This window comes from Macrotis lagotis, chromosome 4 (assembly GCF_037893015.1).
Source record: "Macrotis lagotis isolate mMagLag1 chromosome 4, bilby.v1.9.chrom.fasta, whole genome shotgun sequence".
Lineage (NCBI taxonomy): Eukaryota > Metazoa > Chordata > Mammalia > Peramelemorphia > Peramelidae > Macrotis > Macrotis lagotis.
In genome coordinates this window covers 89,472,750-89,498,409 of record NC_133661.1, presented here as the reverse complement: position 1 = coordinate 89,498,409, position 25,660 = coordinate 89,472,750, and the positions used below count along the sequence as shown (strand labels likewise).

The following is a 25,660-nucleotide window of genomic DNA, read 5'->3' as shown; positions in this document are numbered from 1 at the left end:
TTTCCTGTTTGTGACAGTCAGGTATCTAAAACATGAGCTGAGTGACTTTGTGGTCCCAGAGTCTGATTCATCTTAGGAAGAGGTCAAGCTTCTTTATTTCATGGGACTAAAGTCAGGGTCACAGAGCAATAGAATGACTAGTCTGGAATCAATGACGGTCTCTAATTTGGATCTTGTCATTTTAAAACTTCAGCAAGAGTAGTTGAAATAGGCAAAAATCCAACCCACATAAATATATTAAAAAGAAAGAATTCCTGAATCTGTAAGAGTGGGCTCTTCAGATGCTGAAGCAGGAGGCAGGAAGACCTGAGTTCAAATTCAGACCCAGAGGCTTATTAGCTATGAGACCTTGGGCAAGTCAGCCTCAATTTCTTCAATTTAAAATGGGGTTAATAATAGCATATGCCTCTCATAACTGTTCTGAGGATTACATGAAATAATATTGTAAAGTGCATTGCAAATTTATAATATGCTATATAAAAGTCAGCTACTCTTAGCTACCTATTATACACACAAGTATGATTCTGTCTTAAACTATTCCAGGAACTTAGTTCCATAGTTGAAAGTTTATATTTTTTCAAGAATGAAAAGTTTATACTGGAGGTTAGAAGTTCATCAAGCCCAATGATTAACTCAGACTAACTCTGACTTTGATGAAGTCTAAAATTATATGCATCTGTGTATGTGAGTGTGTGTGCATGTTTAAACTAAAAATCTTAAAATGATAGATGGATGTAAGAAGACCATTCTACAAAGTTTCATCCTTCTAGATTATTTTTCAGGGGCTTAAGAGAAGCAAGACCAACTGCATCATGGAAAGTCAAAGTCAGCATTTCTTTTTGTTTTGCTGATTTCAATTCTTTCCAGGGTCGCTGCACTAAAATTCAATGAACGTTCAAGTGAAATTTATTACTTCACTTCATGATGCAATATTCCACAGCTATTTTAGTGATGTGCATTAAATTTTGCAGGGAGGGGTCTGGAGGTACATATATTTTATCTTCAAATCATATATTCTTATGCTTCACTATTACAGCTACTTGAATTTCTATATTTAAGGGGTCCTTATTTTTACTCCACTAATCAATCACAGTCAGGGAGTGGAGTATTCTGGCTAATTAAATTTTATCAATAACAACATTTAGCATCAAATAGAGACATTTACTGAGCATCTACTATATGCAGGGTATTGATGATTTTCATTTATCTAACCAAGCATTTATTTTTATTCAGTCATTTTCAGTTGTGCCCAACTCTCCATGGTCCTATTTGGAGTTTTCTTGGCAAAGATACTGGAGTGGTTTGCTATTTACTTCTCCTGCTCATTTTACAGATGAGGAAAGTGACACAAACAAGGTTAAATGACTTGCCCAGGGTCACACAACTAGTAAATGTCCAAGACCAGATTTAAACTCATAAAGATGAGTCTTCCTGATTCCAAGCCCAGTGTACTTTCCGCTGTGCCTACCACCTGTCTGTGTGTTTATTAAACTTCTACTGCTCATTGGAGAAGGGATGGCAAATCACTCCAGCATCTTTATCAAGAAAACCCCATGGACAGTATTGGCATGCTATGGTCCACAGGGTCTTGAAGAGTCAGACACAATTGAACAACAGATACAAGCCCTAAAACAAATGCACTGTAGTTTTCAGGTTGCCTTCTTGTAGACAATCTCATCTGAGTTTTGCAAAAGTCCTGAGAGATGTTGCTTGGGTATTATTATTTCTATTTAATGGACTGGGAAACTGATGAAGTAGAGTCATCTTGATAGTGATGGGCAGGTAAAGCAGACTCTCCTCTGAAGGTCTTCCTTGCTGTGTTGCTCATAACTGCTTCTTATCTTTGTGAACTTAGTAAGTCACTTCTCTTTTCTGGCTTTCAGTTTTCTCATCTATAAAAGGAGGGGTTTGGACCAGATGACCTCTGGGATCCCCTCCAACCATGAAAGTTGATCACTTTTCTACTCTATTCAAGTTTTTGGCACTCACTCTACCACACACTCTCACTATCCATTTTTCTGAGAAATGTAGCATGGTAAATTGAATAGTAAGCACAAAACTACAGTAGACATAATTTAATCTTTCTTCTGTGAATCAGAATCTCATAGTGCTGTAGGGTCATCATGAACATCAATGATCATCTGATATGATATTGTGGAGAGGAAAAACAAAAATTGGTTATTTGAGCTTTCTGACTTTGGGGTTAGAAATTTTCCCATTCTGACTTTCCTCCAAGGGTCTTAATATTCACTGAATTGCAAAGAAATGAACCCTGCCAAGGAGAGTGAGATAGGAGGCCTCTCCGTGAAAGTGAGCACAAGTCCTTCTTTCTTTGTCTTCTCTGCTTCCTTCTCTTCCACTTTCCCCTCTTGACCAAATGCAAGGTGTTCCCAAAGTCTTTATTTAAACTAGAATAGCCTAAAACTGCCCTTTGTATAGGAACAGCTCTTCAGTTATTGATTTTCTACCCCAAAAAGGGAATCCTCCTAAGGGAATTAACCCTAGACCAACCCATTTCCTCCACAGATAGCTGTCACCACTGGTGAAACCTGATGTGGAAGGAAGGAAAAGGGTATTTATTATTAAATACCTACCATGTATAAAATGCTTCACAAATATCATCTTGTTTGATGCATCAACCCTGCTTGATGCTGTTATTGTCCTCATTTTTCAGTTGAGGAGACTGAGGCAAACAGAAGGTAACTCACTTGCCCAAGTCCCAAAGTTAGTAAATGTCTGAATTTGAATTTGAACACAGGTCTCCCTGAATCCAGACCCAGAACTCTATCCATCGTGCCACCTAGTTGCCTTGGAGATAAGGGTGGAAGCCCAGATTCCTGATATTTCTGACTAGTCTCTGTAGCTACTAGACCTAATTACAAAGAGCTAGATATTGGTATTAAACCCTAGGCATTGTGGTCTGTTGCTAATATCTGGTGAGAGAAGAAAAAGGTACCCCAAAATTAGGTCTGATAATTCAATGAATTGGTCAAAGGGTGCCTTGTGAGGCCACACTGAAAAGATGAGGTCTCTTCATTCTGTGGTGACAGAATTAGCATCTATAAAATCCCATGGGGATTGTAGGGAAGATTTAAAAAAAAAACCTTCACTACCAACCTCTTAAGATTACTGCGAGAAAATGCTATGTTAACTTTAAGATGCAATAGAAGGAATGATTATTGTTTCATCTTGAGTGAGGCTTGTAAATAAGCTAGACAGCCTCCAAAGCTTGTTGAAAAAAAAGTGACACTGCAATTCAATTACAAATAGCTAAAATCATGTAGCAGAAGGAGGTTAATTCAAAACTATTTCTGCATTTCCTACAATTGTGCTATAGGCATCTATGCCTTTATTTCTTCAAGCCTAGGGACTGGTGTCATTTTGTAAATAAGCTCTCTGTAACAATATGTGTTTATGAAAATGCTCAGGGATACAGTCACAGAAAAAGCTATCCCAAGCTTCTGTCATTGTGAAAATGGTCTGTCTTACAGATGTTTCTTGACTATAGCTTCTCAAGGGGAATAAGAGTCTAATTTAATTTATAAATGCTTTGGTAAATAACCAGTGTGTAGGTATAATACAAGATTTTGTCCTTTGAAAGAGGGGTTGTTTCTCCCTCTATGATCAAGGCTTCCATGGGTTGTGTTTTTTTTTTAATTTACTGCTTTGTGAAAGTCAGCAGCTTTGGGGACAAATGCAAATCATTCTGAGGAGCGACAACACTTGAATTTCCGAGAAAGATGGAAGTACTGATGCTGAGTTACTAGCAGCTTGGGAAAAATAAGCCACAGATCACAGAATAGGTTGACCTTAAAGGGGGAAGGGGAAGAGTCTTTCACTTTTAAACAGCCTGGTTGAAGTCAAATAAACTTTTCAAGGTTTCTAGTTCCATTGTGGGCATTTGTAAGTAACTCCTCTTGTTGCCTTCCCCTACAAAAATCACTATGTGACACTATTCTGTATAAGGTGAATTTATTTCTTTGGTGCTATCTACATCTCTCTCTCTCTCTCTCTCTCTCTCTCTCTCTCTCTCTCTCTCTCTCTCTCTCTGCTTGTCAATAAGTAAAGTAGACCAAATTCTCTATGACCAACATCTCTACTCTTTTGTCCATTTTTTCAGATTCTGTACTCTCATCTGTTATTCCTTCATTTAGCAACAGTTTATTTGACATTATAATGCTTACATTTTACATTATTTCCTTAGGATTTTCTTATAAAAGTTAATATCATCTTTTCTGCCACATCACTTAATTCCATCAGCAGAATAATGGAGCCACAATTTGGAAGGAATTTGGATAATACTTACTGCAATCATGTGCATTTTGGTCATGTCTCTTTAGCAACAGATTCCTAATATCTAGAAATTCGATAATATTGAGAAGCAGTATGGAACAGGAGAATGAACACTGAACTTTTCATCTAGAAAGACCTGTATCCAAATCTTGAATTCAACATAAATTTGTGAGAATCTTGGGTTAAATGTCATACTATCATTGGTTTTGTAACCCTCCCAGAAGATAAAACAGATCCTATAATTGCTGCTGTCAAGTATGTAGTCAGTCTTATAAGACTCTACCAATCCATTTTTGGGAAGTATGAACACATTTCATTGTTCTCATTAGAGAAGTCCCATGCCTTCACTTGGCCCAGACATTGTTAGTCCATCATGCATGACCCTGCGTTAAATATTGGGGCCACACGGTACTCTTGTTTCACCAAATTCTGTCTTCATGGGAAAGTAATCAAGGAGTCCAGAGGAGTCATAGGAGGCTAGAAATAATCAGCTTTATTTAATCAGATTTTTTTCTTCATAAAAGGTATACAAGTTGGAATTATTGGAAGTATAGTAAGGGGACTATCCCTTTCCTCACCATTCTGCCTATAGTCTCCAAATTCCTCTTCCAAAATGGTAACAACTGGAAGGGTCTTGTGATATTACCTAGAACAACATCCTCATTTTAAGGAGGAGGAAATTAAGACCAGAGAAATATAATGGCTTACCCAAAGGCTTACAGTAAATATGTAACATAACTGAATCTTTAACCCAGGATTGATGTATTTTATCTTTTCAATCAGAGAATTGAGCTAATGATTGGTATTTTGTTGGGTTTCTCTAGAGAAATATGTTTACTTGTACTTCTCTTGGGAATTGATTCACCCTAAAAATAATTTCCTGGCAATCAGTTGACATTTAAGAAAGAGATAATTGTTAAAGTCCCTGATCTCTGCATTTCCTCTTCATTAAGAAGTGCCTGTTTTTTTTTTTCTTTTTGTTCCAATTCTTCTTTCACAACATGATTAATATGGAAATATGTTTAACAGTTTTATATGTGTAACCTATATTAGATTATTCTCTCTCAAGGTGATAGGGAAGGAAAGAGACAAAGGGAGAAAAATGTGGAACTCAAAGCCTTACAGAAAAATGATTGTTGAAAAATATCTTTACATGAAGTTGGAAAAAAAGATAAATAAATTTTAAGAAAGAAGTGCCAGATTTTTTTTTAGTTCTAGTAGTCTATATACAGGAAAGAGTATTTATCTATATAGCTCAGAATGAAAAGGCATTCAGTTTTGTCAAACACCAAACAGGGAGTCAAGAGAACTACTACTTACCTACCTTTGACAATCTATTGACTTTGACCAACAGGTTGGACTAAACAACATTTAAGCTCCTTCTAAAGCTAAAGTCCAATTAATCTAAGATTTTAAGTTTAATTGCTGTTGAGTTGTTTCAGTCTTATCTGAATCTTTGTGACCCCATTTGGGATTTTCTTAGCAAAGATACTGGAGTGGCTTGCTGTTTCCTTCTCCAGCTCATTTTATAAAAGAGGAACTGAAGCAAGTAAAGTGACTTGCCCAGGGTCACACAGCTAGTAAGAGTATGAGACCAGGCATGAATTAATGAAGATACGTTTTCCTGACTTCAGCCCTAACCCTGTCCCACAGTGTCATAACATGCACAATAAGTGTTCCTTTCCCCTTCTCTATATCTGCTATAATTCCCTATACATCCCTTCCATTATTTAATATGTGTAGGCCACTAGATGTTTTACTAATGAGATTATTGCTATTTCAGTGAAAGTTGTTCTGTGTTGCATTTTGATTTGACTAAAATCATATTCATGAATTATCTAATATCTACATTTATACTTCCTAGATACTATCTTTCTTCAAAGTTCTATTCTGATGTCCCTTTAGAGGTGTAATTTTTACTTCTCAAAGACAATGCCAGTGAAAACTTGGTACAGTTTTGGATGTAAGTGGAGGCATGGATTATTTGTTATATAAAAACTGACCTCTCTGGGTGGAGAGAGGTTTAGCACTGAAAGGTTGGTTGCCTGGTGGTGGATGTTTTCCCCTTCTTTTTGTTATAGCAGCTGCCTCTGGAGGAAATCTCAAAACTAACGAAGTTAGATTTTTTTGGGGGGGGAAGGAAGTGTTGAACTATGCACCTCCATAGCAAATACTCTACTCATCCATTTGTAAATTGATATTATAATCATTACATCTTTCTCTCAGATACAGAAGCAGCTCCAGCAATTTAAATCTTGGCAAATGAAATCAACCTCATTTTGAAGTTACAAGAGAACAGTGTATTTCTAGTAGGGGAAATAAAAATGACTGTTTCTATGCTGTTGGGATTCACAAATGCTGTTATATTTTTATGTGCAGACTCTTTTGTGGGTGGAACACAGAGACTTCTGGTCTTGAAATACTTTTTTGAGCACAAGACCACTGAATACTGAAAAACAGCTCATTAAAAAAGCTGCCATCCGCTTCTTCTAATTAACTTGCTCTCTGCTACCCAGAGAGTTTGCTGCAAATGTGCAGGAGTTTATGCTTGGAAACAAAGAGAGAACTGAAAGAAGTCGATGCAATGCTAGTCATTGAGAGTGTCAAAGGGTTTTAAGGAGGAAGTTGGAGTGAATTGGCAGGAGGAACAATAGCTTGTGTCCTCCTGGCCCTTGACAGGACTCTCTGCAGGTACTGTGATGGATGGGCACCTCCAAGACATGTGGTAGGGTCGAGGCAGCTGCAGGAGCACAGATCTCATTGGAATTCAACAGAGAAACCCAAGAGCACCCAGCCCATCATGCCATTTTAGTTGCCAAGAAAGAGCCAGGTTTCTTTGTGTTCTGATTACCACATGCCACTAACCCAGAGGGAGACAAAAGCAATAGAATATACTTTGTTTGTTTGAGCTTCTGCAGGTGTGGAGTAGTATAAAGGCATCTAAGAACTTCGAGAAGTTCAGGAAATTGGTAACTAATATAGTATTAAAGATTGTAGAGGTTCCCTCCCCCAACATTTGGGAAAAATCAAAGAATTGTGGATTCTGTAGAAGAAAAACGGTAAAGATGGGTTATTTTCTTCAGATGACATGGCTTTCTGGTCTCCCATGAAGTAGGCACATTGGACGTGGATGACTGTAAAAAGCTGTGGAGATTAGAGTTTCTTGGTTCTGCAGGAAATTTGAGGAAGGAGGCAAGTTGGTTCTTTCTATCAAGTCTCTTCTAATCTGTGGTCCTTTGTGTTCTCTAAGAATGAGAGTGTGACTTAGGGACAGGCGTAAAGAAGAACTCATTGAAAGACCAGTGAGTCTAAATGAGAAAAATCTGTTTTCTCTTTGGGTCTCAATGTTGTAGCTACTTTGTATTTTTTTCCTATGTATAAAAAGTTTTCCATTGCTTTGACAGAGTTCATAGAATTTTATCATCATGATTTAGAGCTGGATGCGACTTTAGAAATCATCTAGTTCAACAACCTTATTTATGGAGAAGGAAACTGAGACCAAGGAAGTAAAGTGAATTGATTTCACCAGTCACATAGGTAGCAGGTATTAGAGGTGGGATTTGAACTTGGTTTCTCTGACTCCAGTCAGTCTTTTTTCCATTGTACCACCCTCAAAGTACAGCAAATAGAACACAACAAATATTTATTAAGCACCTGTGCCAATTACTGGAAAAAAAACAAAGTTTAAATAAATAAAACTTATTTTTTACTGCAAAGTCTAGTCCATGGTCTGTAGGATGACCTCTTTTGGAATTGATATATATATTTTTAAAAAGATGCCATCTCTCCTTTTGTTTCTGGTATGGATTAGGGATTCACTTGTGCATTAAAAATATTGCCATTTCCTCCATCTCCTTCTTTCCATTCCTATTCTGAAGTGTTTTATATTATTTCATTATTTTTAATGGTGGCAACTAGAAAACACTTCAGAAGGGGTAGGGGAGTAGAGAACTCCTTTGCCCTGATAAATTGGTCAATAAACTTGTTAACTTACTGTTTGGATTCGTTACCTTCTAAAGTTACTTAGTAATATGAATTCCACTTCATTCCTTTGTGTAATCATGGAAATTGTTGGTAGCACAGAATTCTGACTTCTTAAGAGCAGAAATTTAAAGAATCAAAACTTGTTCACTATTGGCATTAGAATTAGGGATTTCAAATCATCCAAACAACAGATATTTATGGTTAAGGTATTCTAGCATATGTAAAGAAACATAAAAGTCTATTCTTGTCTTCAGGAAGCATTATAGTCTTATCAGGGAGACAAGACATAGAAATAATACTTCAAGGACCTTTGACTTTGTTGAGTATTTATCAAAATAGATGATAGCTTATAATCTTGAAGAGAGTCTGCCTAAGACCCAAAGACCATTGTCTCAAAACTACTCAGTCCATCAGATGCAGGAATTAAATTCAGTTCTAGACTCTAGATAATTAATCTGCCCTTTATTCCATATTGTCTGTACAAATATGACACAAGTTCCATGGGAGAGTAAGTTTATGGTAAGCTGTAGTGGGTTTGTGAAAGATTTGATAGAATAGGCTAGAAGAGTCAAGATCTATTGCTTGTGTGATCTTGGTTGCTTTACATCTCTAGACCTCAGTTTCCTCATTTGCAAAGTGAGGGAATTGGACTTGGTAGCCTCTAAGACTACTTCTAGCTTCAGTTCCTATGTCCTTGTGACAAAGGATTTGAGCTTTGTTCTTGGGGTATAAGCTGGCCTAACTTGGTTATTACTATAGACCCAAGGTTTGGGTATGCTTGTTGAGTAGATAAGATAAGAAAATGGGAGTCATGAAAGCTGATGTTAGTACTTAACTCTCTTGCTTCCATAATGGTTGATCTGTGACATATCATTTAGCATAGGGCCCAACTCCATTAAGAACTTCATAAATGCTTTTTTGTTGAAATAAATGACTTGAGAGATTCATTCTCATCTGTTAAGACAGGATATTCACAGTAGTGAATTAGAATGTCGGGGGGCAGGATGGCGCATAAAGTACTTTTTGTACTTTATTCTGTTTTTAAGGCTGGCACTCTTAATGCTCTTCAGTAAAATAGTCACTCTTTTCATTTCAAAGTTTAGCTCTCTTGGGCACATAACTGCAGCCATTTTGACTGGGAAATTTCTTGCAAGCATTTTGACCACACCTTTTTGCCTTATATTTTAACTGGGCAAGCCCTTGTGATTTGAATTTGTGACCATGTGGATCTTCTTCTAATTTAGAAACCTCTTGGTCTTATATCATGCTTAAAATCCTAGAAGAAATGCTAACCAGAAAACACATAGCGACATATAAATTCAAATCCTTTTATTCTTTCTGTGTCTGTTTCCATTACTCTATTCTAAGAAATGTTCCTCAAGTTCATAAAAAAGGCTTCATTGTATTTGCTTTCCATGCTAAACTGGAAAATGCCCATCTCATGAGTTTAAAGTGGGTATTCACTGAGGAATAGGAACATATAAAACCTGAATGATGCTATTCTTCCTTAAGAAGCATGTGGCAGGGGCCAGCTAGGTTTCACAATGGATAGAGCACTTGCCTTAGACTCAGGATGACCTGAGTTCAAATCTAACCTCAGACAATTAATACTTACTTAGCTGTGTGACCTTGGGCAAGTCACTTAACCCCATTGCCTTGAAAAAGAAAAACAAAAAATGTGGCTAGATGAATTTATTAATGTTTATTCTATATTCAGTTTGATTGGAAACTGAGAAATTTATCCAAAGGTAAAATCAATCAAGCAACAAACATTTATGAATGTCCAATTTTGAATCAGATTTAGTGCTAGATAATGGTTTTTTGGTGTTGTTGCTTTTGCAAATCAGTGGGGTTAAGTGACTTGCCCAAGATAACAAACAGGTAGGTAATTATTAAGGATTTGAACTCAGGTCCTCCTGACTCCAGGGCCAGTGCTCTAACTACTGCACCACCTGGCTGCCCCTGACTAGATACTGGTTTTGAAGGAAAATTTGAAATCATCCCTTTCCTCAACAAGCTTATATTTTATTAGATAATGTTCTCCCAATTTATCTTCTGGTCTTACTTCTTCTTTCTCCCATTGCAGTGTGTTCCCCACATAGCTACCAACATGTTAAACCACAGTTCTGCTTGTGACCTTGCCTCTACACTTTGCTCATCTACCTCCCTACTCACTCAAGCAATTCTGCTTTTTATCTCTAAAATCAAACATGAACACCTTTGTTTGACATTCAAAGATGACTAACTTTTTTCAGCATTTTTACATTCACATTTCTCCTCTTCATACACATGTATGATCTAACCAAACTGGTCTTCCTCCTGTTATTTAAATGTGGCCCTCTATTTTTCATTACATTGGTTATTCGACAATGTCCCACATTCTAACCTCCTTCTCTTCAAAATTATTAGTTTTCCCCAAGACTCAGTTGAAATATCTCCTCCATGAAACCTTTTCTGAGCCCTCTAACTTCCCACTCCACACACACCCTATAATAGTAGTTAGTGCCTTTCCCCCAAAATTATCTTGTATTTATTTTTTAATGTTCATATGTTATACATAAGCATACCTATAAGGTACTAGTTGTGTAAATACTATCTTTGACTTATCCCTTAGCATGATGGCACATTTTGTTGTAGTTTAGTCATTTTTTTCAGTCCTATTTGATTCTTTGTGACCCCATTTGGGATTTCCCTGATTTTGGAAAAGATTTTAGAGAGGTTCCCCATTTCCTTCTCCAGCTCATTTTACAGATGAGGAAACTGAGGGATACAGGGTAAAATGACTTACCCAAGGTCATATATCTAGTAAGTGTCTAAGATGAGTTTTCTTGACTCCAGGCCCAGAACTCTATCCATTGAATCATCTGCCTACCCCAGTGGCACATGGTAGATATTTAATAAATGTTTGTTAATTGATCAATTTTGTTGAAAAACTTCATTGTTTATTTTAATTGCTGTAAAACTCATCTAATATGAAAAATCATCTCATTTTCTTTGTTTTGGTTAGGAGTTCTGACTCTGAAGAAGCATTTGAGACTCCAGAATCAACAACTCCTGTCAAAGCCCCTCCTGCTCCACCACCTCCACCTCCGGAAATCATTACAGAACAAGAAATCAGACCACAACCACCTCCAGAAGACCCAGGTAATGAAAGTGCCAAGTGGTTAGGATTGCTCAGGAGGGAGGACCATTAGGGAGCTAATCTTATGATTATTAATTCTCAAAAAAAAGATTCCAATATTACACTTGGGGACTTGGCTAGACTTGAACCTCAAACCCCAAGAGTGTATTTATATTCTTAGGAGGGAACCAAATGTAATCTGAGTTTTTTTACAATCTGGACCATGAAATCAGCCTTTTTTTGTTTAAGGATACTTGTGAGGAGAGTTTGAGCTTCATGCATTTTTAATACAATTAAGTGCACAGCAAGTTAAAACAGCAAATTACTTGATTCAAAACATTGACTTTATTCATTTGTAGAGACCTTTAAAAATTCTAGTGGAAATTATCCATGGATCTAAGGGGATAATCTTTGGGAAAGAAAGGAATCTGGAGATTAAAGATAAGAAAAGATTATAATATAGAGCCATAAAGGGCTCAGAAAGAACATTCCCAATGTAGTCTTAAACACCTTTGTTCACCCACTCCCACCCTATTTTCTGCTCTCTGCTATCCTCTCATTCTTTCTCGTTTATTTACTTTATTTATATGTCTATTTATTTGGGGACATTGAAGGAAGATGTAAATACCCAAAATAAACACATCATACTAATAATAATCTAGGAAAACATTGAACCCCAAAATAAAATAAAATTTTCACTTGGGTGCTGGTTTTTCAAAAGGGATGTAATACCATTTTGCATCTGTTGGTCTGAACAAGGTCATTGTTTTAAGAGCAATTGAAACCAGTCAGTGCTTTTTTCCCTGAGCAAATATACTTCCCTGGGCTCATGGCTAAGGAAGGAAATCAAGGAAAACACACTGCCTTTGCTAGTGTCAAAAAATGCCTCAAGGAGTTTTATAAGTTGACAAATGCAATTTAATACTCTTGCCAGCAGGTTCTCTTCAGTGGAATCAATCAATCAACAGCAGTATCTAGATACACTTAGCAAATTTGAGACCTTGTTCTCAAAAAGAGGGTAATTTCTTTTATTTATTTGGTTGTGAAGTGGGAAGGAAATCTATAGGGATTCTTCTATTTCCCTGGGTTTTTTTTTAACAGATCTACTTTTGTTACTTTCCATCAACAATAAAGCTCAGGGGGAAAAAGCTGAACGACACTTAATTAATGTGAATTTACAAAAAAAAACATTCAACACATCTTTTCAGGGAAAATTGCTGTGTGCTGAGTATTTTGTAGTCCTTGGGTGGAATTAAAATGAATGTTTTGTTTTTTGAGTTTATAAGCTTTGCTCATGAAAATGCATGATATAATTCAGAAAAGGATTAGAAGGAAGACTATAGCATAGCTCATATATGTTTCATCTCAACAGAAAAAATCTAAATCCCACAGAAATGCATATGTCTGAATGTAGCATTTTTAGTCAAATATCAAAATCACATTTTGAAGAAGACTTAGAGATTGTAGAGTTAGAGACTTAGAGATCATCTGATGCAACCCCTTAATTTGGAGGAAACTGAGGCCAAAGGAAATGAAGCTCTTGGTCCAAGATCACTTAAGCTACTGGCAGAGTTGTGATAAGAACCCAACTTGTTTCACTGTCATGCTCAAGGGCCTTTCCACTCTCCTGTCTCACAATTTGTCTTTTTCTTGAGGCAGCTAGCATAGTCCATAGAGAGCTGAGTTGAAATACCACATGAAGATTTGATCAAATGTAGAAACTGAGGCCCAGGCACATGATTTGGTTTGACACATGGTGTTAGTGAAACAGAAGAAAGAAGCCAGATCTCTTAATTCAAAGATTAGTTGCCTTTCTATTCTGCAAGACAGACTTTTCTTTATTGGAAAATTGCCTTTTTGTATTATGGAATACATGGTATAGAACATGGCAGCCAATATGAGTTATTACAAAATACTGCAAAACAGTTTTCTATTTGACTGGTTGGCTAAAGAGAGAACTATGTCAATAGAGGATCTGGAAAGGAAAGGAAAATCTCTTTTAAGCTATCCATCACTTCTAAATCAGTGAAAGAGCAGTTTTACACAAAGGCCAGAGGTCTCTACCTAGAAAACTTAAATTTTCTATCAAAGGTCTATCAAACAATTGCTTTTTTAACATAAATTTAGTCAACAAGCTAAACTTGCATTTCCTGGAGCAGTTTCTGTGATTCAGAAGATTCAGGGTCCATTTCTCATTAGCTGGTTATCCTTAGGCAAGTCAGTGTCTTGTCTCAGGGCCTTGATTTCTTCATCTGTAAAATGAGGCAATTTGATTGGATGATCTTAATGATTGATTCAAAAGTCTTTGAATCTCTGCAGTCAGTTCTTTGATACATCTCTCTAAAATAGAGGTTCTGGACCATTATTTTTATCTTAGCTTTCCTTCCCAGAAGCATGCTTGTTTCTTATTTCATAATTGAAATAAATGATAAAAATCATGATGTAATTTTTCTCACATCCAAATTAACAGACCCCCATTCTGTGAACTCCTTGGATATCCATATATCCCAGATTAAGAATCCTTGTTACAGAGAACGAACAAGGACATATGTCAAGCTCAGATAGGAGTCGACTAAATAAATTATAATAGTATAAGAGCCTTATATCTGTATGGTGTTGAATAGTTTTATAAGTGCTTTTGCAGAAGTTACTTTATTTCAAAATAATAACCCAGGGTATTATTATGCTACTCTAAAATGAAGAAAACTGAATCTCCAAGAGATGAAATGACTTGTCCAAGGCCATACAGTTATTAGATGGTAGACTAGGATTAACAGTCAGATTTCCCATTATTTAGTCACTTGCTTTTTTCCCTATGTCAGACTAGTTCCATCAAGTAATTACAGTGTGGTCACAGTGGTAATGATTAAGGTATCCCAAACCAGTGACCTTGATTTAGTCAATAAAACAGTGGTTAGTGTAGCAGAAGAGTTACAAGGTGAGGGGCAAAGATGTTGTCACAGGTGAAAAGATAACTGCAGCTAAGGCAGAAAGGATGATTTATTCAGATGGTCTCCTTCTGCCACATGAGGTCATTCTTGGCACAGCAGGCCCCAATTGTGAGCTAGTTGAGATAAGCCTCCTTAATCTTGTCACACTCAAATTATGTCTAATAACTGTCATGCTGTTAACCTCATCAATGCCAGGATCTTGCCAACCATAAGCCTTCACTAAGCTTCAAATGTGAGGGGGGGGAACAACAAAGCCTTTGATTGAGATTAGAGAATAAAATAAATTCCATTCCTAAATAGGCTTGATATTTATCAATAAATATTGATTTTGTTTCTTCTGAGAATGGAGTTAATATTCTTTTTGTAGCCAAGTGTGGAAGTCTTAGGGTTGATCAGATCTTAGGATCCCAGGAAGAAAGGTTGAGGAATGATATGATCAGAGCAAGCACAATATTATTTACTGTTATTTAATTGTTAAAGTGCCCTGAGAAAAGTTTCTACCCAACTCAATCCCCACAACTCTACCCAAAACCATGTTAATAGTGGACAAAATTCAGCTTTCTCAACTTTGTATATATTACATGACAAGATTTCAAATGATTTAGAATGTTTTAGAAATGCAAGATTCTCTCCACTGGGTTCCTTAGGATGAAACATCCTAAAACACAAGGGATTATCATTTTAGGAGAGGTATTTCACAAAGGGAAGGGGCAGAAAAAGGATGGAGGTGGTGCTATTTTTTAAGGTAGTAGTTGGAACCTAATGAATTGAGTTCAAATTCTGATTCTTTTACTTAGTTCCTCATGTAATTTCTTGGGGTTATCTGTAAAATGAGATGGGATTTGGTGATCTTTTAGTTCTAAGTTCTTTGATTTGACTCAGTTCTTTGGGCTTAAATCACAAAATGCTGAAAGTGATTTAAGGAAGATACTGACAGGGCTAGAGTGGTTTATTGAATAAATGATGGACAAACAACATCCAGTGGAACTTGGCATACCTACAGTTTCTTTCTACTAAGCTAAAAGGTCATTTCCATTGAACACAGCTAACCCAGAGCTTTGGCTTACTGCCTTTTGAAATCCATTGTAGATACCACCAAAATGTGCCCAGAAGTTTGCCAGCCACTGCACTCAGAAATGGAACCTTGTGTCCTCTCTCAGGGCATTCTTGCATACTGGACCATAGAGGGGAGGCTGGAGATTAGAAGAAAATAGCAATAAAAGCATGCTACCTGAGACGCATTCTTTACTGTATGATCCCGAGCAAATCCCTTAGCCACTTTCAGCCTTAATTGCCTCATCTATAAAATGGGAATAAAAATGGTAGCTATTTCATAGGGTTGGAATGGAAATCAAATTATATATACATATATATATATATATATATATATATATATACACACACATATAGACACACATACATATACACATATAGTGCATTGAAAGCTTTAAGCATTATATAGACATTAGTGATTGTTATTATCTTTAGGAAAGATTTTAAGAAAAAAGGATCAGTAGAAATCTGCTACATTCAGGCTTTGCTCTTGTCCTTGGGCTATTAATCTATATACCACCTCCCCCCTTTATAGGTCCTATGGATATATCGTATAATGATAGGAGTTTGTCTGGATTCTGAAAGATATACTCAGATTCAGGGTGAGGTAAAGCCAAATAGAAGGACTTAAATGGTTTAATGAGCCTGCATGTTGCTCTAAAACAGATATGATGTCCATTATATAGCATGACTGTTCCCAACTTTTCCATCCCTCCATTTGGATCTGACCTTTTCAGGAATACTTCAGAAGATGCTTTCAGGATCAGGGGATGATAGTTTCAGTGGATAGTCTTCATGAGTTACTGTCATCCCAATTTCATCACATGGTATTTAAACCTTCCAATGATGAAGCTCTTGGAACTGACTTCCTTAAGCTCAATAATAGCACTTATGACTCTTATGATCCATAATAGAGTTGGTTTTTAACACTAAATATTCTTCTAGCTGTTTTCACTTTGCTAGAGCAAAGAAACCCTCTTGAGTTCTTATTCAGGGGAGTTCTTGCCCTTGATCATCTTAGCTAGATGATTAGCAGAGAGAGCAATGAGCTTCTAGTAATGATGTATGGTTGTTAATAGTTGAATTAGAAGGAAAACTGACCATTATAGGTAGAATTGATGCTTTTGAATTGTGGTACTGAAGAAGACTTTTGAGAGTCCCTTGGACAATATGGAGACCAAATCAAAGACAATATTCAAAGAAATTAACTCAGCCAATTCATTGGAAGAACAAATACTGAAGCTGAAGCTTCAATACTTTAAGAAAACAAGACTTATTTGAAAAGCTTTTGAAACTGGGGAAATATTGAAATCAAAAGGACAAGGGGGTGCTAGAGAATGAGGTGGATACTTGGAGAGATAGCAAAGGATAAAAGGATCCACATCAGACCATAGTGAAGAGTCGGACATAACTGAATGACTGAACCACTACAGTAATATTTATATCACCTTGCCCATTTTACAGATATTCCAGAGTAAGTGGTTCAGTAGGAATGGGGAAAGGATAAGAGCAGAAGGATGCAGAATTAAAACCTCTCATTTTAAAAAAGCAATAAGAAAGAACTTTATTTCCTCTATCAGGAGGGACTTTATCTACAGGTCTTGGTCATCTCCCACACATTGTAAAAAAACTGTAATACAACAATATGACATGGGTTAATAGTTAAAAATATTGACTCCAAAGCCTATTTTACTGCTCTTCTTCCCCTCTATCGGGTTTTTGAAGTTTATATGTTTATAAAGTTCTCCCTCACCAGCTTATGAAAAATGATGACCCACCAGAGCATCAAAAATATACCCCTTGGCTTTCAGGTTTCTTTTAATGCCCCTGTAATCTAATTGATTTGGAAGAGTGTGCTCAGTTCTTAGGCTGACCGCAGAGTACAAAGCCCAGGGTTCCTTTTCACAGATAGTGCAGGCAAGAGATCCGATTTCCATATGCACTGCTGTTCTCTGATATTTTCTTCCAAACAATTGGGATCTTTAATGGGTTAGGAGGAAATGACACAGCATACCATCCGTCAGTGTCTCTGAAGAAGATGAAGAGAGATTAGATACCCATGGGGACTCTTGCTGTAGTGGGAGGAGGTTCTTTCAGGGAAAGAGAAAAGGAGAGGGATGCTAATTATGGGGAGTGAAGAATTCACATTTTATGACCTTGTTAATATGTATGCATGGACCGTATGACATCCTTACATGATTGTGATTGTGATTTACTGTATTAAAACCAAACTTCAGTTAGTACCCACCATAAAACACCGATCTCCCTCCTTTACCTATGCTGGTAGACCTTTTGATTATCAATGCTTTTTGCCTGTTACCATTAAATCTGAGGCTCCTTCAATTTTGGAGTCAAGCCAACACAGTCATAACTATTCCAGTATTTTATTCTTCATAAGGGTTATTCTGACCCCAGAGTGGGAGCAGTGAATAGAAGATACAAAGAGACAGATTTAAGTTTGATATGGGAAAAGCATTTATACTCCTAACAAGTAGAACAAAAATGGAATCAGCTGCTTCAGGAAAGAGTGGGCTTTCCTTCACTGTAGGTCAAAAGAGGTGAACCACCACTTGTTGGGAATGTTGTTTATGGGGATATTTTTGATGTTTGACTGGAAGTAGATGGTCTCAGAGTTTTCTTCCATCTCTATAATTCTTAGACTGGCTTGCTAGTTGGGGGAGTACATAGAATTCTGGATTGGAGCTGAAAAGACCTACATTCAAATTCTACCACTGCCAGTAATTATAACCTTGGACAAGTCAGTTAACTTCTGGCTCAATTTCCTCATCTGTAAAGAGGGGCCTATAATGATAATACCTACCTCCTAGGGTTGTGAGAACTAAATGACAGTTCATGTAATGTGCTTTGTAAATCTTGAAGTGTTAAATATAAATATTTTTGTTAAAATTGTTATGGTTTGCCATGGACTCCTCCTTTCTATTTCAATTATTGGAGCTTTTGGTGGATGCATTATCTCATGCTCATAAATCCTTCCTTCATTTTTGCTGATTGCAGCCCATTCATGTCATATCTCCTGCTTTCTTCTGTGATCTTCCATAAATCTTCTATTAAGGGCCAATCCATTCTGCTGGAAGCTTTCCTCTAAACCTTTAACCATTTCATAGAGAGCTGTGCAGAACTCATGTTGTCCATCTGTTGTATCTCCTTTCCTACAAGTCTAGTCTAGTCTACTTTCTCCAAATGTTGGCTTTCCTGGTGATCTCTAAGTCCTCCTTGATCATATGCTACTTTTGAGTCAGTGTGCAATCCATTGAACTCAGAAGTAACCCCCCCCACACACACACACGCACATACACGTACACACTACAACATTGTGTTCCTATGTTCATCCTATTTAAACCTGTTATTAGGAATTATCTGAACCTTATTTATTTAAGATGTGAATGATTGATAACAGCTCAAAATATTATGGGTAGAAAGAGAATTTCATTTAACTGGAATCAAGACTTTCTCCTAAGGAGGGAGCACTCTGGGGAGAATTTCTGGCACTCCCTAGTTGAGGTGGAGGAATATTCTTTGTGGACCATTACTTGCCCCTACCATTCCTGTGGGTTTCCACCCCCATACTGTCTCTTTACCCTTCTGCTTCCTGGGATCTGGCTTTTTCATTTCTACTGATTGGTGAGACCAGCTGCATTTGGGGGACCCATACATATCTGTAAGATTTATGACCCTGTTTGCCCCAATCTGCTGTTAGAAACCAGTTGTTTCCTTCCTAGTCCTAACATTCAATGGTCTTCTAGTCCTAAGGAAGGACTTATTATTCAATAGGCAGCCAGAGGGGAAATAGAGAGAAAGCAAAGTAATATTAAAGCTGTCTCTGCCCCAGCTGTCCAATGTGCCCCCAAAGAGACCAGATAACATGTGACACCTGCCAGAGAGACCAGGGAATGCTAGCTGGCAGTGTTCTTTCATTGTCCCAAAGGCTGGAGGATAATTATATCATCAGTAACCCAAAGCTATGCAAATGGAATTTTGGGGGGATAATAGACACGAAGGCAAATCTGACACCAATATGTTGACCTCCATTTTAACTCAGAAATAATTAGCCTTTATATAACACTTTAAGGTTTGTAAAGCTTATCACACATATATATGTTTCATTTGATGCTTACAGCAGACTTGTGAGGTGGGTGCTATTATCATCATGCCTGTTTTACAGAGGAAGGAACTGAGAGTCAGGGAGGTTAATTGACAGGCTTAGGATCACACAGCTACCCAATATTCCTGATTCTAAGCAGAATTCTATCCTACCACCTAGCTGTCCCAGGGACTCATGACCTCAGAGTATAAAATGAGGATTTTTCTTTTGGCTTTCTCTGAGAAATTCTTTATGTCTTTCTACTTGTAGAGAGCAATGAACTTCCAAGTGAATCACAGTCACTTGTTGCTATTCCACAAAACCCTTCTTCTATGAGGACTGATACCTTTATCACATAAGAAACATTTTACCTATGTAAGGGTTCTTTACTCTCCTTGATATATAATTTCTTCTTACTGTGTTTTTATAAAATGAAAAAAACCATATACAGGCTACCAACTCTTCTCCTATCTCTACTCCTGGGATCCCATTTCTTCAATGTATAAAATTGAATAAGTTAGAGGAAGCAATAAAAATAATTGCATTGATTTTTTTGTATCACTTTAAAGTTTATGGACCACCTTTTCTATATCATTTGATGGAATCTCCAAAATTACCCTGGGAGTGTCCTGTATACCAGTGAACATGTTTACAAAGAGCAAGAACATCTATTTCATTTTTTAAAAATCTCTTTTTGTTGTTCAGTTGTTTCAGTTGTGTCTGATTCTCTGTGACTCTATTTGGGATTTTCTTGGCAAAGCTACTAGAATGGTTTGCCATGTCCTTTTCCAGCTCCTTTTATAGATGAGGAAACTGAGATAAACAGGATTAAATGACTTGTCCAAGGTCACACAACTCAGCATCTGAGGTCAGATTTTAACTCAAAAGAGGAGCCTTCAGATCCAGGACTCATTATGCTATGATGCCACCTAATATGCCCTAAATATCTAGGTATTGTCACGTAGAAATGGTGGAAAGAGCGCTGACCTGAATTATGTACTCACATTTAAATAATTGCAGTGGGAGATTATTCATACAGTAAGAAAAGGAGTCTTTTTTGAATATTACATTAGTCATTTTGGAAATAGAATATTATTGAATAATTTATTTAGCTTTAACTTATTCTGGGATATATTAATTTATTTACAATCATAAGCTTTATTAAATATTAACTAGTTAACTTAGCAAATGTTTACATTTCACTGAACTCATTTCATCTCACAATATATGTGTCCTAACTTGTAAGTCACATCTTAATTTTATCAGAATTCTTTCTCCATATGGGGTTATTTTAAAGTGTTTTGGTCTTAAAAAATAAAGATATTTTGAGATATCTTTGTATCTCTCATACATGTCAGCCTGAATTTCATTATTGTCTGTATTTCATTCCATCAAGGTGTCACACCTTATGTAGCCATTTCCCCATTGTTGAACATCAGGTCACTTCCAGTTTTATCTATCAGTTTGTCTGTTTGTTGTTCAGTTGTTTCAAGACTGTCTGGCTCTTTGTGACACCATTGGGGTTTTCTTGACAACAGTGTTGGAGTGGTTTGCCATTTCCTTCATTTTGCAGATGAGGAAAATAGGGTTAAATGACAGGCCTAAAGTCACCCAGCCAGTAAATGTCTGAGACTAGATTTGAACTCAGGGAGATGAGTCTTGGCCTGGAGCTCTGTCTTCTGTATCATGTAGCTACCCATTTATTTAGTTAATAATTACAAGTGCTGCTGCTATGATTCTATTTGACAACATTTTTTTTTCTTTTTGTTAGTATGTTTAAGGTAGATTCCCAATAAGAGGATTGTTGGGGATGCCTATAGTATCATAGAATGTGAGAACTAGAGAGAATCCAGCCCTTTCACTTGATAAAAGGGGAAACTGGACAGCAGAAAATTAAGTGGCTTGTTCCGGGTCACTAAACTGTTCAGTGGGAGACCTGGCACTAGGGCCAGGGTCTCTTGACTTTAGGACTATTACTCTTCCAACCACACCATGCTTTGAGTAGAAGTGAGCACTAGATTTTAGGTGAATGCAATATTGTGACCAAGTAGAAGTCAGTAGTCATTAGAAATGAATTTATGTTATATGTTCTATGACTCTTGACCTGTTCCTGCAAATGGGGGAGGTTCCTTATTGTGGGAAAGGTGAGCAGCTCAGCTGGAAAGAAAAGCTCTCATTAGCAATCAAAGGAGGTTGATGGATATGTCATTAGAAAAAATCAATCAGATTACATGAGTTATATCTTATCAGCATTGAGTAAAATAGAGTAGAAATTGGGGCTTAACTTTCTCCCCTTTTCCAAGGTTCCTGAAAGTTTTCCAAATATTTGAAATTAGCCAGACACTTCCCTTCAAGTCATAAATATTTATTTCCACTTGCTGCCTACCTCTAGATAGAGAAGTAATTGGATTCATGTATACTTCTTTCTTTTTGTTTTTTGGACATAGCTAATACAAGGATTTGTTTTCCTTACATATACATATTTGTATATGTTTTATTTTTCAGTGGCAGGAAGGAAAGGTGAAAGAAAGAAAATTCAGGACAGAAAAGAAAACTAAATTAAAAACATTATTTTTCTCAACCTCAATTTCTTCATCTGTAAAATAGGAATATTAGTAGTACCTATGTCCCTGGGTCCATTGTGAGGAGAATCAAATGAGTTAACATTCATGAAGCCCTTTGCAAAACTTAAAATGCTATATAATTTCTAGTTATTCTTTCATGTTTCATCTAAACAAAATATTAATAGGTCATTATGACACCAAAACGAAGCATTTTGAGTGACATCCTCCCAGTATTGCTGGCCACACATTTAAAATGTGTTTTGTGATATATGATGATTTAATTAGTGGATGTCAAGTTCAGACAAGAAAATCATGACAAGCTGCTGAGCAGAATTTTGTTCTTGGGGATAAAAATGAACAGATGGCTAAATGTAATATATACCGAGCATGATGTGACTTGGAGGTATGCTGCAGATTCACTTTTGAGTGCTCCCTTCCTATGTCTTCTCCTGTCTGGCTCAATGGACTAAAATCCTCAATCATGGTTCATTTTCCTACCTTACCCAACAAATGTTTATTAATCACTTTCTGGACTTTGGGAGAAAATTCATTTATTAAGTGTCCTCAGTGCATTAAACAGTGTGTTAGGTTGGGAATACAAACAAGAAAAGAAAGATGGCCCCTGCCCTCAAGGAACTTAAAATTTAATGGGGTAGGACAACATACAAGACAAAGCTGGACTGGGGAGGGAGAAGAAGATAGCAGGGAGTATCTGACTTGAGGCATCTGGTTCTATGGAGGTGAGACCAAGCCGCGATGCAGAGCCAAAGTGGAGTCTGTGAAGTCCAGGGTCTACACTCTTTAGAGTCAGAGCAAAGAGGAGGCACAAGAAGTTGGGGAGGTATAGTGGGTATCCAAGGTTGAGTTAAACAGCATGATGAGGTGATTTCTGATGATCAGCTAATCAGAGACATCATATTCCTGAGACCAAGCTGAATTGTAGATTCCCTCCTGTTGTTTACAGTCTTAGAAAAATGACACAAGCACAGAGGGGACAAATGAGATGCTATTCTCTAGGTTTGACCTCCAGAGACTATCCTTTCCCATCACCTCCCCAAATATATGCAGATTTGGACCTCCACCCTGGGGCTTGGCTGTCTTGATTGATGAGTGCAAATTCACAAACCTAATAAATCTGGCCATCCCAAACCATCCAATCACCCCCATGGGAAACTTGTTCTGTCACTGGTTTGTGGTTTATTTTCCCTTCATTCCAAGCCCAAATTCTCATCTTTTCACCTTCAGCTATAAGAGAATATTAATGGAAAATTATGACAGTAACCTCTGGAAAGGACATGACTGTGACTCCAATCCTAGTCCCTCTGACTCTCCAGATTGCAACTCCCCCATATCTCTGAATATGATAATACAAGTTCCCTATGACTGAAGGCCATCTCCCTCTGTATTTTTCTTCTCAGTAGATCTTTAAGAAATGTTTATTCATTCATTCATTCATTTATCCATATGTAAGGTCTAGACATGAGGGAAAGTTTTGTTCAGGAAATAGCAATCTGAAATGAATTAATACTTCTGTAGACACAAAAGGCCTTCCAGGTTTCTGAGGCAATGTAAACAAAGGAAAAGGTTGAGAATGGGGTTCATCTTTGGGTTGCAGAGCATAGCCCATCCTGACTGGAAAATAGTGTGCAAGGAGCTCTCTGTTCAATCATCATTCCATGACTGTTCATTTCTGCTTTCCTACCACTGCTAAGATCCCTTTCATAAATATACTCTACCTCCTGCTGCTTGCCTGTCTCAACAATAAATGTTGGAGACAACATTCAATGAAAGGAAAAGCAAGGAAGGAAGGAAGGGAGACAGGGAGGGAGGGTGGAAGGAAAGGAGGAAGGGATAAAAAGAAAAGGAAAAAAGAGAAAGAAGAGAGGGAGAGGGAAATTTAAAAAAAAGAGAAAAAGAAAATGTTGGCAAATTGTAAGTTACTGAGTTCACTCCAACTCCTGGAAAAACTATATAATATATTATTAAAAGGGTAGTAAGTAAATATCTAGGGGAAAAGTCCTGATCAAAGAGAATCAGCATGATTTCAACAAGAACAATATAATCTCTTTTCCTCTTTTGATGTAGTAACTAAAGTGGCAGGACAGGGGAATGCTGTTGATAATTTTTAACCTCAATTTTAACAAAGCATTTATTTGATAAAAAAAAAACCTTTTGTGCTATTCTTGTAGAAAAGATAGAGAGATATAGAGTAGATATCAGTACCTTTGAGGTAGACTCATAAATGTCAGATTCAAGGAATAGTGATTGGTTCAGTGTCAGTTCAAAAGAAGGTCCACAATGGAGTGCCCCAGGATTCTGAGGTTGGTCCTAAGATATTGATCATTCTTTCAATGATTTGATCAAGGCATCTATAGCATTTTATTCAGGTTCACTGATGAGACAAAGATGGGAGGGATAGCTAACAAGCTAGATGTCAGTGATGACCTAAAAGTGTCTTGATAAAAATAAGATGAAATAAAACTGAATAAAAGCAAGATGAAATTTAGTAGGGATAAATAAAGAAAAATGATGCTTAAGTTAAAAAAACATCAGATACACAAATAAAACATAGAAGGCATGTCTAGAAAGCAGTTTGTCTAAATATGATCTGGGGAACTATAATGACATGCAAACCTAGTATGAGTTGGTGGATTCTAGAGTCTATGAATACTAACGCAATATTTGATTGTAGTAGAGAAGCGTAGTATCCAGGGTGAGAAAGGTGATATTACTGCAGTACTTTGCCCTAGGTCTGGTCATCCCTGGAGTATTATATCCATTTCAGGTACCACATTTTATCCAGGACATTGCAAAAGGCAGCGAGGTGACTCAGTGGATAAAGTACTGGATCTGGAGTGAGGAAGCCTCAAACATTAATAGCTGGGTGTCCCTTGTCAACTCATTTCCTCACCATCTGTCTCACTTTCTTCAATCATAAAATAGGAATAATAATAATACTTGCTTCCCAGTGTTCAAGTCTCTTAAACCCTTTCTGCCTCAGTTTCCTCAACTATAAACTGAAAAATGATAGCTCCTACCTCACAGGGTTGTTTTAAGGATCAAATGAGATAATATTTGCAAAGACCCAGAACAATGTCTGGCACACAGTAGGGGCTTAATAATGCTTTTATCCCTTCCATTAAAATGGAGAACCTCCATAGGAAGCCATCCCAAATGGTAAAGAGCCTTAAGAATTTACAGTGTGAACTGTTTGAATCTATGGATATTTAATCTGGAATAGAGAAGATCTAAGGGGCGTATTAAAGCTTTCTTCAAGAATTTGATAGGTTGTCATGTGGAAAAGTGAATTTGAACATATATTCAAAATATTTATATAAATATGACCCAGATTTTTCTAGCTGTTTACTAGAGAAATGATAAAAATATTAGAAAATAGTAGTGATATCAACACCATTTTCTAATACATTCTAATACATTCCTTTCACTGAACCTTCCTTGGGAGAGGAAAAAAAGACAGTTCAACAGAACAAATGGAACCCCCAAATGTAATAGCACATGCAACCTTCTGCACTTGCAGACTTCCAGCTCTCTATTGGGGGGAGGTAATGGGTTTCATCCTGGAGCCCCTAAG

The 25,660-nt window shown here is 37.0% G+C and overlaps 1 protein-coding gene across 16 annotated transcripts in view; it reads left to right on the top strand.

The window, feature by feature from the left end:
- Positions 1-25,660, top strand: part of TACC2 (transforming acidic coiled-coil containing protein 2) — a 295,485-nt gene that overhangs the window by 208,259 nt on the left and 61,566 nt on the right. For all 16 annotated transcript variants that reach the window (XM_074233463.1, XM_074233458.1, XM_074233462.1 and 13 more), the window contains one exon: positions 11,285-11,421. In XM_074233463.1, coding sequence (XP_074089564.1) covers positions 11,285-11,421 — 137 coding nt within the window. The remainder of the gene's footprint in view (positions 1-11,284; positions 11,422-25,660) is intronic.